General features: G+C 50.6%; 2 protein-coding genes across 2 annotated transcripts; one reads left to right on the plus strand and one right to left on the minus strand.

Moving 5' to 3' along the window:
* Positions 1 to 356: 356 nt before the first annotated feature.
* M436DRAFT_52712 (uncharacterized protein) lies at positions 357 to 10,025 on the plus strand (the record flags this gene model as incomplete). Its single annotated transcript, XM_013569344.1, has 1 exon — positions 357 to 10,025. The coding sequence occupies one exon, from the start codon at positions 357 to 359 to the stop codon at positions 10,023 to 10,025; it is 9,669 nt and encodes a 3,222-aa protein (XP_013424798.1).
* A 1,289-nt stretch (positions 10,026 to 11,314) lies between these two features.
* On the minus strand, positions 11,315 to 12,910 carry M436DRAFT_53041 (uncharacterized protein; the record flags this gene model as incomplete). Its single annotated transcript, XM_013569400.1, has 5 exons — positions 11,315 to 12,025; positions 12,073 to 12,109; positions 12,184 to 12,411; positions 12,464 to 12,760; positions 12,819 to 12,910. 5 exons carry the CDS (start codon positions 12,908 to 12,910, stop codon positions 11,315 to 11,317), a joined length of 1,365 nt encoding a protein of 454 aa, XP_013424854.1.
* Between the last annotated feature and the right edge of the window lie 1,315 nt (positions 12,911 to 14,225).

A 14,225-nucleotide genomic window follows, 5' to 3' on the forward strand; every position in this document is an offset into this window, starting at 1 on the left:
CGAGATAGTTAGGCAGCTGCAGGCGTGGAATATGCGTGCCTGGACAGACCGACCGTCATGCAAACGTTGAAACTTGGGGAATCGGTGCGCGTGCTTGCCAATCTCCCAGGGCTGCTGACCGTTGCTATCATGATGCCAACGAGGCTCATGCACAGCGCGGAGGTACACACGGTAGCGATGGAGGTCCTCGATGCCAACTGATGCCAACGCAACTGCCGATCATGACGCCCGCGGCATCTTGGTCGCGGGCTCCTTCCCCAATATTCATTTCCGTCCAGTAAACCGCGACGCGACTCCCCTTGGCCGAATGTCTCTCACAGGCACAACATGATCGTCCGATATCTCGTCGAGGGAATATGGCAAGCAACGGCCTTACCGCAACCCCCTTGGGTCAACAAGGAGGCTTCAACTGGCTCTTTCTCGTCGACTTGATCGTCTGTGGCATCCTGGCTCTTTTCTTCATCTTCTACTTCAATCGCACCGTTTCAACAATCGTCTCGTATGCCATTCGCGCCTGGACATGGCACAAATATCGCGCCTACATCGACATTACTTCATTCCAGCTCTCGCTTCTAGGAGGCCGCCTCTTCTTCAAGTCCATCCGCTACCATGGCCACAATCAAACTGTCTTTGTCCATGATGGCAACATCACCTGGCGATACTGGCTGCGCCAGGTGCAAGAGCCTCTGATAATGCAGAAAGTCTCTCGACGTCACGGCGACTCCGATTCCGACCACACCACCTCCGATACTTCGCAAGAAAAGACCAGGCCCAGGAGTAAGAGCGTGGGAAAGGCCGAAGCTGCCGATGGAAACCGCCAACGGAACCTTCCCTGTCGCATATTCGTCAAGGTCAAGGGTGTCGAGGCTTTCTTGTACAACCAGAGTCCTGTCTACGACAACATAATCGCCGGTCTCCAAAATGAGGCTCGCAAGAAAGATCCCAACATTCCAAGCGCCGACATGCCCACACGAGACCCATCAAAGGAGACGACATCGCCAGATGACTTGAATCGCCAAGAGACCGCAAGTACTGTTGATGAGTCCGTCCTGGCCGAGACCGCCAGTAGAACCACAACAAGAACCGTGACTCACGAGAGCGCCATTCCGGCCTTCTTGAGAATGTTCCCCGTAGAAATCGAGTGCAAGAAAGCTGCAGCTGCTGTCGGCAACGACTTCACTCAGAGCATAGTTACTGCCAAGCTGGAGAATGCGTTGGGAAGAATCGATGCTGATGAGGCTGGTTCTCTGGATTTGTACAAGCTCATGTTCAACTTCGATTTTCACGATATTAATGTCGCCCTCAAGCCAAACACAGACTACCGCATGTCTCAGATGCAGGCGGCTGCACGCTTGGAAAAGGGCGAAGAATCTAAACCGAGAAAGGGGCGCAGTCTATTTGGCCTTCATCCAATCCGCCGAACTGGCAAAATCCTTCGCAGTATAATGCATGCGATCATGTGGCTTTTCACCTGGCATCGCAATTCCAAAGGCTCCATCAGGACTGCATCACTTCTCAGTGAAGACGAGGTTCTTGATGAAGAGTCTGGGAGACTGCCTGGCGAAGCACAATGGCAAGGCCTAGCCCGATACTTGGACGAAACAGGTAACGAACATAACGAATGGGACAGTGTCGAATACGCTAGATTCTCCAACATTGCAGATGTGAAGAAGGCGAGTATGAGTTTCTACTGGGACGTTCCAGGGGTTGTCTCGAAATCTCACTTCGCCGGTCAGTCTAGCTTTTTGGACGAACTCAATGGCCCATCAGCGCCAGAATATGGCTTGAACCTGTCAGTTGATGGTGCCGTGATCAACTACGGTCCCTGGGCTGACAGACAACGAATAACGCTGCAAAATGTTTTCTTTCCTGCTCCGTATCATGATGCTGTACCTGCACAGCGCCTTGCTGTTGACCAGAATAGGATCGCGACCGTATTCAAGCTCTTTTTCTGCCTGGAGAGCGACATCATACTCCGAATTCCAACTCGCGAGGCATCAAAGGACTGGAAATGGCAGGGTCGAGCTGAAGGACACCAAGCACATAAGACTCCCGACGTCGGGGTCCGCAAGCGACGTGGCAAAGGAACGAAAAAGTGGTTCAAGAAAGAGCAACAGTCCACTGGAGCTGATATACGTCCTTTTGGCTGGCTGGACGTAAAAGTTGCTGCTGATACTACCATCAATTATGCGATGGACATGTATGCGCGCCATGACGGATTCCACAACACTTTGAGCCTTGATGTCAAAGGCACGGAGATATCTTCCAGTGTCAACCACGCTATGTTGTGGAAAGCAGGCAACCTATTTCTTGAAGGAGACCTTTCAAATCCTTTGCGATGGAACGCTTTGCGAAAATGGTTGTTCAAGGTTCATTGTGATGGACTCGACCTATACATCCTGCGCGATCACTTGTTTCTGCTTACTGACCTGATTGCTGATTGGGGCATGGGGCCGCCACCCGACTTCTACACATTCGTACCGTTCGTGTATTCCCTGGACATCAACTTCAAGAAATTCAAGTTGTATCTCAATGCTAATGATGCCAACATTGTCAACGATCCCTCTGACCTTGAAGATAACAACTTTCTCATTCTGAACGGCGAAGAACTACACGCTGCGCTAGAAATACCGATCGATCAATACAGGCCGGCCCAGAATAGTATCAAGTTCGACGTACTCGCCAAGGATTTGTCTCTGGATATCAGCAATCCTCCTCGTATCACATTGCATAGTCTCTTAAGGCAGAAAAGACTTGCAACTTTGAAGAAGCTGACGTTAGGTGGCAGCCATACCCTCTTCGTTGAACAAGCGCCGGGCTTGACAGACATGCTACAGATGGACATATGCGGCACCGACCTAGAACTCCAAGCTTATGGCTACCTGGTACGCATGTTTATCAATGTGAAAGAGAACTACTTCGGAGAATTCCTACATTTCAAGACACTTGAGGAATACCAAAATGCTGGATCGGATGCTGCGAACGCTGAGACCAACATGGTCGGCAGATTCGCTTTCAGACCTGCCAACGATCTAGATGTTGTTCTTTGCATCACAGCTGAGCATCCTATTATCATGCTACCAGCGAATCTCTACTCTGCAGAGACTTATATCAAACTCGAACTACCTGTAGCCTCGATGGATCTTCGTGTTGCCAATTACTATCTCGACCTTGCGGTTGACGTTAGTCCAGTATCTATGTCTTGGTCAGGAATCCCTAATGACGACAATGGATTTGATGATTCTTTGCCACAGGTCGTGCTGGAAAACGCAAGTGTCGCTGGCCATCGCCTGTTCGGTCTGCCACCGACCGAACCTGCATACGTTTCAAACTGGGATGTTACTCTCGGAAGCGTGTCAGGAGAATGCTCACTCGATTTCATACAGCATTTAGCTAAAGCCGGACGGGCGATAGCATTTGCGCTCGACGATTTTGAGAATGCTCTGCCGTTGGCACAAACTGCAGAAATACCAGAAGCAGTCTTCTTACGACTCAAGACAGGTTCTGTATGCCTTTGGCTCAATGAGGGCAAGTCCGCCATCCGTCTGTACTCAGAACCCATCACTCTGAACCAGAACGATCGCGCCGATGGATTGTTCTCCTCTCGCATGCATCTCCAGATTCCGAATATTACCGCAACGTGCGTTGACTCGGATTCAATGGCCCATCGTGGGAGTCGTGATGACGTGCAACCGGCAAAGTGCATTGCGTTCATTCAAACGAGCCTTGACATGTCAATGGTGCAACGGAAGGCACATTTCAACATGGAGCGTGAGAAGCAACAGACCCACATGCGTCAACAAGACGCGAGAACCGGCAGAGCGAAGTTTCTCATAGCGCGGAGGGGGTCAGGGGCTAGTCAGGATCAAGCAGATAACGATGATGATGCAAGGTTACCAGATCCGCCTTCCATGGCGCTCCCCAGGCTTCCTGAACCTCTTCAGAAAGGGCCCTTGAAAATGGGTCTTGCAGCCGACGGCTCGGTCAAGTCATCATTACTCTCAAACTCCTCCATTGGTCCAACTTCGACTCGTAAGGCCCTGCCTAAAGGAGACCTCGATGATGTGGCGCGTTCTCGACCTGCAATGTACTATTCCAACTCCGCAACTTCCCAGCCCTTAGGGACTATGGGCTTGTGGAGTCCATTCTCTGTTCCGGATCCACAACAACTTGACGTCGCTGCCGACCTGAGTAAAGTTCCTCAATTCTCGACGGTCGTCGAAGAAGCTGATGATATATCCGAAACCTCTTCGCAGAGCGATTTGAGTATTAATCTGGACCAGGATGGAGATTTGGATCAACAAACCTTCATGATTCGTATGATCCCTGGTATACGCATTTACGTTGAACCTCGTATAAGTGAGACAATCGTTAACATCGTTACTGCTCTGCAACCAAAGCGCTCCGAAGATGTAATCGATGCCTTCCAGATGGATGTCATGGGCAAAGTCCAACAGGTCCAAGACCAAAAGAAGAGTCGCCGCAGTATCGTCGAGTTGAATTTGATCGTACCTAGCATCGACGCTAGATTATTCAACGACCAGAAGCTTGACATGAGCCGCACCACAGCCATGCCAGTGCAAGATCAGTTGGATGTGGGCCTGAGTCATTTAGCCTTGACGCTCCGATTCAAGCCCATTCCTGAGACTGAGACCGGGACTGCATTGACTATGCATTTGACATTGGAATCAGCACTCGCCAAGTTCTCAAATCCCTTGGAGAAGAGTAAAATATCTGACTACGCAATTCGCCTCGGATTTGATGATGTCTTGATCTGGATGGTTCTGTCCAGATCAAAGTCAGTACACGTCTCGTTCCAAGATCTACTGGGTGTGGTCTCAGGTAATCAAGCAGACTATCTGGCATCTGTGTTCTCTCGCTATGCAGCCATAGGCGCCAGGATCCAGAAACAAGCTGACGCAGTCGAAATTGGTTCCAAAGCGCGGTTGAGGAACCTGACAGATTATCTGACTGAGCATGCTGATGTCTCTACCGATCCACCATACCTTTCGCGTATGACTTATGTTCTTCGCGCCTTCCCAGATCATTTCCGCAACCAAGAATCCTGGAAGATTGTTGCTCGATTCCGGCACATATACGAGTGTCTGTCGGATGAAGGCCATGTTGATCTTGAACAACAGCTTGCCGACGGTATCGATACACTGAAAAAGACATCATCCATTCTCGAAACATGGGCAGCATGGTGCAGCTGGGATATTCCCAACGTAGAGCAGACCCAAGTCTTCAAGCTCTTGTTGGGCGATACTGAAGCCAAGATTCCAGAGGAGGACATCGAGCCGCTTGACCTTACACTGCGCGCTGGAGTTGTACGTATCGCTGTCGAATCAGGAAAGGCTTCCAGCGAGGTCTCGCTTGGTAGTCTTACGATCGGCGTTACTGTCATCCCTCCAAGCTTGCCTTCTGGACTTATGCTGGTGGAGGAGAACCTGAGATCCAAGACTGTGTTCCAAGCTCACACAGCAGCGTCTGTGCTCAGACTCAATTGGGATATCTTGGAGCAAGCGGATGCGTTCATTGACATCTACTTCGAGCAAGTCAGTCATACGCTCGATGATCTGCCAGACCCGCCAGAGAAGCAAGTGTTGGAAGATCTCTCATTCAGACAAGACTTCCACGTCGTTTTGTCTACCGATGAAGGCAGTATAGAGTTGAACACAATCAACCTGAGGCATGTTTCTACGTGTAACAATCTCAAGCTTTCGTTGATAGGATCTGATAAAGCTTCTCAAGATTATGGCGAATGCATCAGTCTGCTGATATCAGCAAGAAAGGCTTTTACGGAATTGCATAGTCCAGAGCAAAGAATTTGGCGTACAGACTTGGTGTCACCGAGTATCTATATCGATGTGAAACAGACAATTCGAGAACACACAACCGCGATCAACGTCGGAGGCTCGTACGGCCAGCTACACATCTCGCTTGAACAAGAGGCATTGGGACTTCTCGAGATTGTTGATCATTTGTTAGTCGACGAAGTAGCCTATATCCAGCGCTTCCAACAACACATACAAAAGGAGCAGAAGAAGAGCGTCGAAACTCGAGGTGGGCCCAAGCCGGAGCGCGAATTGAAGCTCAATGTGGCTTTCCTGGCCGGCACATTCTCCTTGAACGTCGCGTTACTCAAGGCACTCAGCCTCTCAGTGAAGGGCGATACGGCGAACCTTCGTGTACGGCCCACGTCCGGGTCCAGCCCCGCGTGGTCCGTTGAGCTCCACCTTGGATCTATGGAACACGCGTTAGTGCGGAAAGAAGATGGGTCTAAAAGACAGAGGGCGGTCTTCCATACTCCACCTGCCAGCAGCACTCTCAACCTCGAGTTGACTGAGAAACAGGTCAACATCAACTTCACAGGCATCATGGAAGAAGTGTTGTTAGAAGCATCTGCTGTTCAGAGTGTCTTGTCGATCCTGAACAGACCCGAAGTGCAGAGTGTTCTCGAAACCATCAGAGATCAAGTGTCGGACTTACGCAAGAGAGTGGACCAGACACTGAAAACAGACGAAAAGGATGTCAAGCCGAAGGTTGTGCATGAAGAGTCTCGATTGGTCGTCTACGATATCAATACAGCTCTGGCTGGCTTCAAGGTCATTGCGATTGCTCCTGTGCTGACGGCAGGCACGGCGCGCGCAGAGTTGACTCTCGGTCTTGGTGCCGTACACGCAGTGGTGACGAACAAGTCTCGCAAAGCAAGCGACTCTTTCCCTGACATACGCGGCAAAATTCAAGACATTGGGGCTGTCTTGACCCTGATCGAAGATGGAAAGCGCCGTCCCTGCGGCCATATCTCTGTCAGCGTCGCAGTGGATTGTTGCACTCAGGAACCTCCAACAGGACCCATGACGAGGGACATCAAAGCACGCAGTGAATCTTTCGATATATTCGCATACGCTGACACAGCGTCGACTGTTGTGGATATTGTCACACATGTACATCGCAAGATCATGGATCTTGACCTCTCGAAAGAGGTTGAGTATCTCAGAAGACTGAGACATTCTCGAGCCAAACGAAGAAAGTCCATACCACCACCCGCACCAGACTCGATCAAGGAGGAAGAAGAAAATGCTATGACCGACGCGCCAACCACGCGACCTGCACTTCTCGACTTCTCGCTGGATCTACGCAAGATTCGCGTTGTCTGGGTAGTCATCAAGAATCGATCGATTACCGGTGATCAAGAGCCCCAAGATCTGGAAGTGTCCTTCTCGCGCGTGCACCTTGCCATTCAGAAGCAGAATGAAGCCCGTCTGTCCATTCAAGATCTGCAAGTACAGGTCGCACCTAAGAAACACAAAGCTTTCGAGCGATCCGACAACTCGGCATTGCTGCCGGAAGTTGTCTTTACTGTTCGTTACGAGAGTGGCAAAGATGGTATTCGAATTGCATGTCAAGCTGCTGGTCAAGCTCTTGATATCCGCTTAGACTCGGGATTTGTCGTGCCTGTCAGCATGCTACAAAATTCCATCTCAGCAGCTATCGAACAATATCGGGCTGCTAAGCTGAACTGGCAAGCTGATGCGACTCCAGACGACACCAAATCGACACCGCGGGCCAGTCCCTTTGGTGACAAACGTCTGGCGTCTCTTCAGGCCGATGTCAACTTCAAAGGTGCCCTGTTCTACATTCAGGGAGATGCACCCAATCAGCCTGGCACTCCTCTTCGACCTGCACATGTCGATTTACCATATAAACGTAACCGAGCCGCTAGTCACGCTTCACATGATACTATCGCTACATCATTACGAGCACCAGGTATTGCCATCAAAGTCGAGTATTCCAATCTTCCCGACAAAGAGCAGATACTCAACGGCGAGATCAAGGTGGATGCGTCCAGCAACACGGTCTATCCCGAGCTAGTGCCTATTGTTCTTCAGATCACCCACGGTGTGAAAGAGGTCGTAAGACACGGCGAGGAGGAGCGCAAGACCCCTTCCACTCCCAAGATCGCACAAGAACAAGCTCTGAAACTTCAGAGACTTCGAGGCGAGGATGATTCCTTGCTTACCTCGGATCCGAGTCAATTCTTGGGGCAGATGAAACTCAATCTGGGACTCCGCATCTGCAAGCAAGAGTTTGGTCTGAGTTGTCAACCGTTGGCCCGCGTCAATGCAAAGTCACAGATCGAAGACATCTATATTACCATGAGCACCATCAACTCTCATCAATTCGGCCATTTCTTTGCACTATCAGCCACGGTAACCAAGCTTGGTGCTTCCGTCCAACACGTCTACTCCCGAGAATCAACATTCAGCTTCGACATGGAGTCGATTTCAATGTCGCTCATGAACAGCAGACATCTGACTGGCGGCTCCAGTGGCGTTTCTATGGTGCTCAAAGTATCCCCTACCAGGACTGCGTTGAATGTGCGCCAGATTCAGGATCTTCTCATATTCCGCGAGATCTGGTTCCCTCCTGAGTTGCGGGATACTACCGCAATGTCTCCGGAGCCTTCATCTCAAGAGTCTGACAAGCTGGTGGTGCAAAGATACCAGCAGGTCAGTGCTGCCGCTGCATTCCCCTGGAACGCTACTGTTACTGTTGCCGAACTTGCCGTTGACCTCGATCTGGGCCAAAGCATCGGCAAGTCATCGTTGAGCATCAAGAATCTTTGGGCATCGTCCAAGAAATCTTCTACATGGAAACAAGATCTTTGCGTGGGCGTAGACGAGGTCAGCGTCAACAGTACTGGTCGTATGAGCGGATTTGTTGAATTGAGCAACGTGTCTGTACGTACGTCAATCGAGTGGCCAAGTGCAGATCGACAAGAGCACAAGGCGCCTCTCATCCAAGCTGCGATTGGCTTCGGCGGGATCTCTGCAAAGACCGCCCTTGATTACCAACCGTTCGCGTTCGCAGATATTGAGGCTTTCAATTTCCTCATGTACAACGTGAGAGACGGTCCACATGCTCCAGATCGTCTGAAAGCCATTCTCGAAGGCGAAAAGGTGTACGTTTTCTGCACCGCGACCAGTCCAGCTCAAGCTGTAGGCTTGTATCAGGCTTTCGATCGACTCATCCAAGAGAAGCAGACAGCTTACAGTCAATCAATGGTTGACCTGGACAAGCAACTGAGAAGACGTTCCGTGAGCAAGGTACAGTCCAAGTCGGGGCCGTCACCACCACCGGCGCCCATACGAAAACACACAACCGAAAGAAGCAAAAGCAAGTTCCCAATCATACTTGATACCGATGTCATGGTCATGTTGAAATCCGTCTGCTTTGGCGCATTCCCTAGCACGTTCTTCGACAACCAGATCCTAAAGATGGAAGCATCGGAGATCCAAGCACGCTTTGCCGTAGGATTGGAGGACGAACGTGTGCACAGCAATCTCAGCATGACGTTGGGACAACTTCAAGTAGCACTCGCTCAGGTGAAGAGAATTAGCGTACCAAAGACACTCGGCGACATCTCGATCGAAGAGGTAGTCAGCAGTGCCACCGGCGCCAAAGGCGGCATCATCCTCCGCGTACCCAAGGTCATCGCTTCGATGCAGACATGGCAACAACCCAACGACAACAACATCGACTACATTTTCAAAAGTCTGTTCGAGGGCAAAGTCGACGTTGGTTGGAACTACTCGCGCATCAGCTTCATCCGCGGCATGTGGGAAACACATTCGCGCTCCTTGGCCTCCAGACTCGGCAAGCCTCTACCTGAGTCCGCCGTCAAGATCACCGCCGATAAACCGCAGAGACCCGAGTTGTCAACTTCAACGCCGGAGAATGCAGCAGTCAAGATTGACGGACATGCCGAGCAAGGCAAAATCACAGCTGTTGTCAATGTCCCACAGTCGAGATATGAGTACACCGCACTGGAAGCCCCGATCATTGAAACACCACAGCTGAGAGATATGGGCGAGGCTACTCCGCCGCTTGAGTGGATTGGTTTGCATCGAGAGAGGCTGCCTAATGTGACGCATCAGGTCGTTATTGTGACTTTGCTGGAAGTTGCAAAGGAGGTTGAAGATGCTTATGAGAGAATCTTGGGGTCGGGTATTAGGTCTTGATTGAGTTTCATTTCTGTAAGCGTATATGAAATAGACTGTATATACATTGTAATAGAGAGTTGTGTTTTACATCGCGGACCTTTTCTTGATTCCGTCCATCTCGTGTGCAAAGGTTCGTGACGCGTGTAGCTGTAGAGATGCACAGCGGTCTCGAGGAATGAACGATTTCCAAGGGAAAGCAGGCTCACGCCGAATGTTTCTGGTGCATCTCTATCCTCCAAACAACTGTGTATCTCCATAGTTGAAATTCGCTGTCTGTCTCTCGGTAGGGGAGCACCTGGGAAGAGAGGACCTAGTGAGCAAGAGTCCATAGAAATATGCTTTCACAACTTTATGCGAAAGGGTTTTATGCCGCCAAGCCAGAATTCGGAGGGCCCAAAGCTTCCCACGCAACCAAAAGAAAAAGGCTTCAACAAATACCAAGTCCAGATTCTGGTAAAAGCAAATTTCGACGCAGTGCCGGGTCTTCTGTCGCCAGCAGGGATATGCAGCAAAAAGGCAAAAGGGATAGTGACGAGAGTGGGATTTGAACCCACGCCCTTTCGGACCAGCGTGTTGGAAGAACCTTAAGCTGGCGCCTTAGACCGCTCGGCCATCTCGCCTGTTGATGTGGAATGGAGCTGTTTGACACACATATAAACGTCGCATGGCTGAGTACAATCAGATGATGAGGATCCAGGATATCAGTCAGCCAGATAAAGTTGGAGGTGACCGTAGATCTCAGTGCGTCTGTGACCCACTCTGGCGGCTGTGATCAAAACCCGGAAAACGGATTTCAGAGATGCAAATCTACGGTTATATAAAAAGATCCGAGGAATTGCCGCGGATTCGCCTCAGCATATTATCCACAGGGCGCAGGAATGGGAGCTGCAGCTTGCCCAAAATTGAGCACGTGGCCGAGCAAATCCGAGTACTTGGCGAGTTTCGAAGCGCAATGCGAGGCGGGAACGAGAACGAGGACAGGGTAAGAAGAGCAAAGATGATGAAGCTCCAAGCGGTATAGGAAGGTAAGTGGCGGCGGTTGGTGGCATAGGAAGGTAGTGCTTTTGCTCTAGCTATGTTCTGTATAAGCCAATGGGACAGTGACTATGTTTCCTGGGTGTGTAAATTCATCGAACTTGAATTTATTGTTTCTGCGTGCAGGGGAATGCGAATGCGTGAAATTAGCTGATGCAACTCAAAGAGTCATGGGTATAGGGTTTTCAGCAAGGAAAGGATTGGTACGTTTGATGTGAACAAACGACCACAATAGGACTCGAAAGAAGGATAGGCAACAATCAAAACCAGGGTTATTGGTACAGAGTGAAGTTGGCAGGACCAGGGTCCTGCCACTGCGGCTCTGTGCCCGAATCCGAGAATGAGGAATCCGCTCCCCGCAATGGAGGACGCTCCGAGGACAGCAGATTCGTCAACCTGTACTGCCGAGCAAAAGCCGCTGGGCCAGACAGCAGGTCCTCGAGACTTTGTCTTCGTCTGCGAGTGCCGGGTTGTTTGGGCAATTTTTCTGGCGGACTATACACTTGGCCGATTTTTGCTTCGAGTCGTTCGATGTACTCCACACGCTTGGACGCAAGGAGAAAGTTGGGCGCGGCCGGGATAATCGCTTCAACTGCTAAAACTACCATATGGTAATGTGCCAGAAAGACCAGAGGAAGCGGTTCGCAGTCGGAAAGACTGGTCAACGATCTTGGAAGCCAATGTACCCAATGACGAATAGGATGCAATGCTTGGAGGTGCTCATCAGCTGTCGGTCCTGGTGGTGATATTCGCAAGTTCTGCATGAAGTTGATCAACTCCTTGGTGCCACGAACAAGCTCAGGTTCGTCGCTGACTTGTTTTTGCAATTCCCTCAGCGTTGAACAAACCAGTTCCACCGAGCTCTCGGAGGGATTGGGCGCAATTCCTGCATTGCCTGTCTCGAGCTCCCTAGGCTTACTTGGGTTTCGAATGAGACTACGGAGCTTTGACTTGTGATCGAAGTTTTCCATTTCGTTTAGGGCCTTGGCAATCGTCAGTATGTTACCGAGATAGGGAGAAATTGCCATACCAGATCAACGCCTTTCATGATTTGCATAAACTCCTGGCTGCAATGAGTGGAAGTATCAGCGGTCACCATCACCGGAATAGTGCGATCTGAGATACCGAGAGATTCACTAACCTTTGGGAGGCTTGCCAGCTCAACAGATACGATGCAGCCATCATGGCGTCAACATTATCCTGGTTGAGTACTCGCAACGACTCACGAAGTCCCCGAAGTGCCAAACACTTGTAGTAGTAGGCGAGGTGTACGATACTGGAGGATTGAGTGAGAAGTGCTAGATGAGTACTTGCGAGGCCACAGGCGCTGTGTCGAACAAATGAACAGTCGACCGCTATGCGGAGAGCCCTATTGCCACGGTCAGAAAACAGTCTAATTACGCGATTGGGGGGTTACAGACTCTGGCACCACAGAGAAACCAAAATCAAGCGTGTCCATGCCGACCGCGACGAGGCCATCGCTGATTCTACAGAGATGTGCGATCAGGAAGCGTTCCTGTTTCGAAAAGTCCGGGCAATCTGTCGGAAACAGTCTCAGAAGAGAATCGGGCTCCTGTTCGACAGAGCCATCTGCATCGCTATCTGAAAGAGCGTGCAAGATGCGAGCCACCTGCGGTGAAGAATCTCCTGGGGAAGTCTGCGACGAAGACGCGGCTCCCAAAAAGTCACAACGGACCTGTCGTCGAGTACAGTTGATGCTATGGATGCGGTTTAGCATTTACGAGGAGGTTGTGGTTGCTGTTTGCTGACACATACCATTGCGGTTTAGATTCATCGCATTTGATGCGCCTCGCTCGGCAAGTAGCACATCCTGTGCGTGACTTGAGGTGCGTCTTACGAGGCTTCATCCTGGATTGTTTGGAGCATGTATGGGATGGTACAGGAGGAAGATTAGCAGAGAAAGTTTTATAGCGCCGCTCGAGGGTGCAGTTGCCAATCAAAACCCTATAAGGAAGGTCTGAGCTGCATGGGCCAATTCTCATGATTCCGTGCCTGTCTCGGGGTTGACTCCTGTTTCGCCACGAGGTTTGCATCTTACAAAATTAATACAAACGGAAAGAGGCTTCATGAGCTGAGCCTTCTTATAACACCATCTCAATCTCGATAGCATATCAGACAAGAGTGGAGTTCTTTACAAAAAGCGTTTAGCATGTAAACACCTTGTGCCCCGCAAGCAGGGATATAGGAGGGTCGACTGCATCCTGTTGGCGAGCTACCAGGAAGTCAGTCCTGTCAGAAACCCGCTCGAGCCCACCCTGTCTAGCTTGTACACCAGAGTAGTAGCGTTGCGAGAAGGTTCCATACTACAGGGCGTGTCGGCGGGTCCGATCTTCAGGTGTTTGGTGGCTTGCCAGATGCATATGCCGTGCTTGGTAAATAGTCGCGATTTGCTGCAATCCTCGGATACGTAACTGACGGAGGCACGCGCTATTCAACGGCGATCAAGGCACCCTGGCTGACGATGTCGGCGAATCGGGGCAATCGGCAAAGCGGTGTTAGCGGCGGTCAAGTTTCACGTCATTTTTTTTTTGTTTCGTCACAACTTCAATGTGGGATTCTCTCTAATTGTGATATAGAGGACTGGATTGGCTCGAGATAAGGTTTAAGTATCTGACTGCTTGCCGTTTTGGAACTCTGACCGTGAACAGCTGATATTTGTTTGTCGAAACTACACCATCCTGGAGAATGTTATGCCATTCTGTAGCTCCGAGACCCTGAATGTCACGGGGCCGGCGTACCATACTGCTCGCAATGCTAGCTGGTCAGACGAACTCAGCCACTCCCCTTTCGGGCCCCATTGTCGCGAAGAATGGTAGAATAGCTTCATTTCAGGCGCGCTTAGGCGGCTGCTAGTGGACAGCTGGTGTGCCAAGGAGCCCTCAGCACCAATCGGGGCCTGCGTCCGAAGCACTTTTCCACCGAAAATATGGTTTCGGTAGAGGCGGAAGCCACTGTTTCTCGCTTGGGTACAGGTATGGATACAGTACGTACCTACGTCTACAGCGATCCATGCTCCAAAGCTGTAAGCAGATTCACCTCGCGTCAAGACTCTAGGTCGGTTGACGGTCCCATATGTACACGAGCAAGAACATGGGGTCTGATCTCAACGTAACTAACACAGCACTATAGCCCAGGGTCTGTACGCACAGTCAGGAGAAAAAG

This window comes from Aureobasidium namibiae, assembly GCF_000721765.1.
Source record: "Aureobasidium namibiae CBS 147.97 unplaced genomic scaffold scaffold_15, whole genome shotgun sequence".
Lineage (NCBI taxonomy): Eukaryota > Fungi > Ascomycota > Dothideomycetes > Dothideales > Saccotheciaceae > Aureobasidium > Aureobasidium namibiae.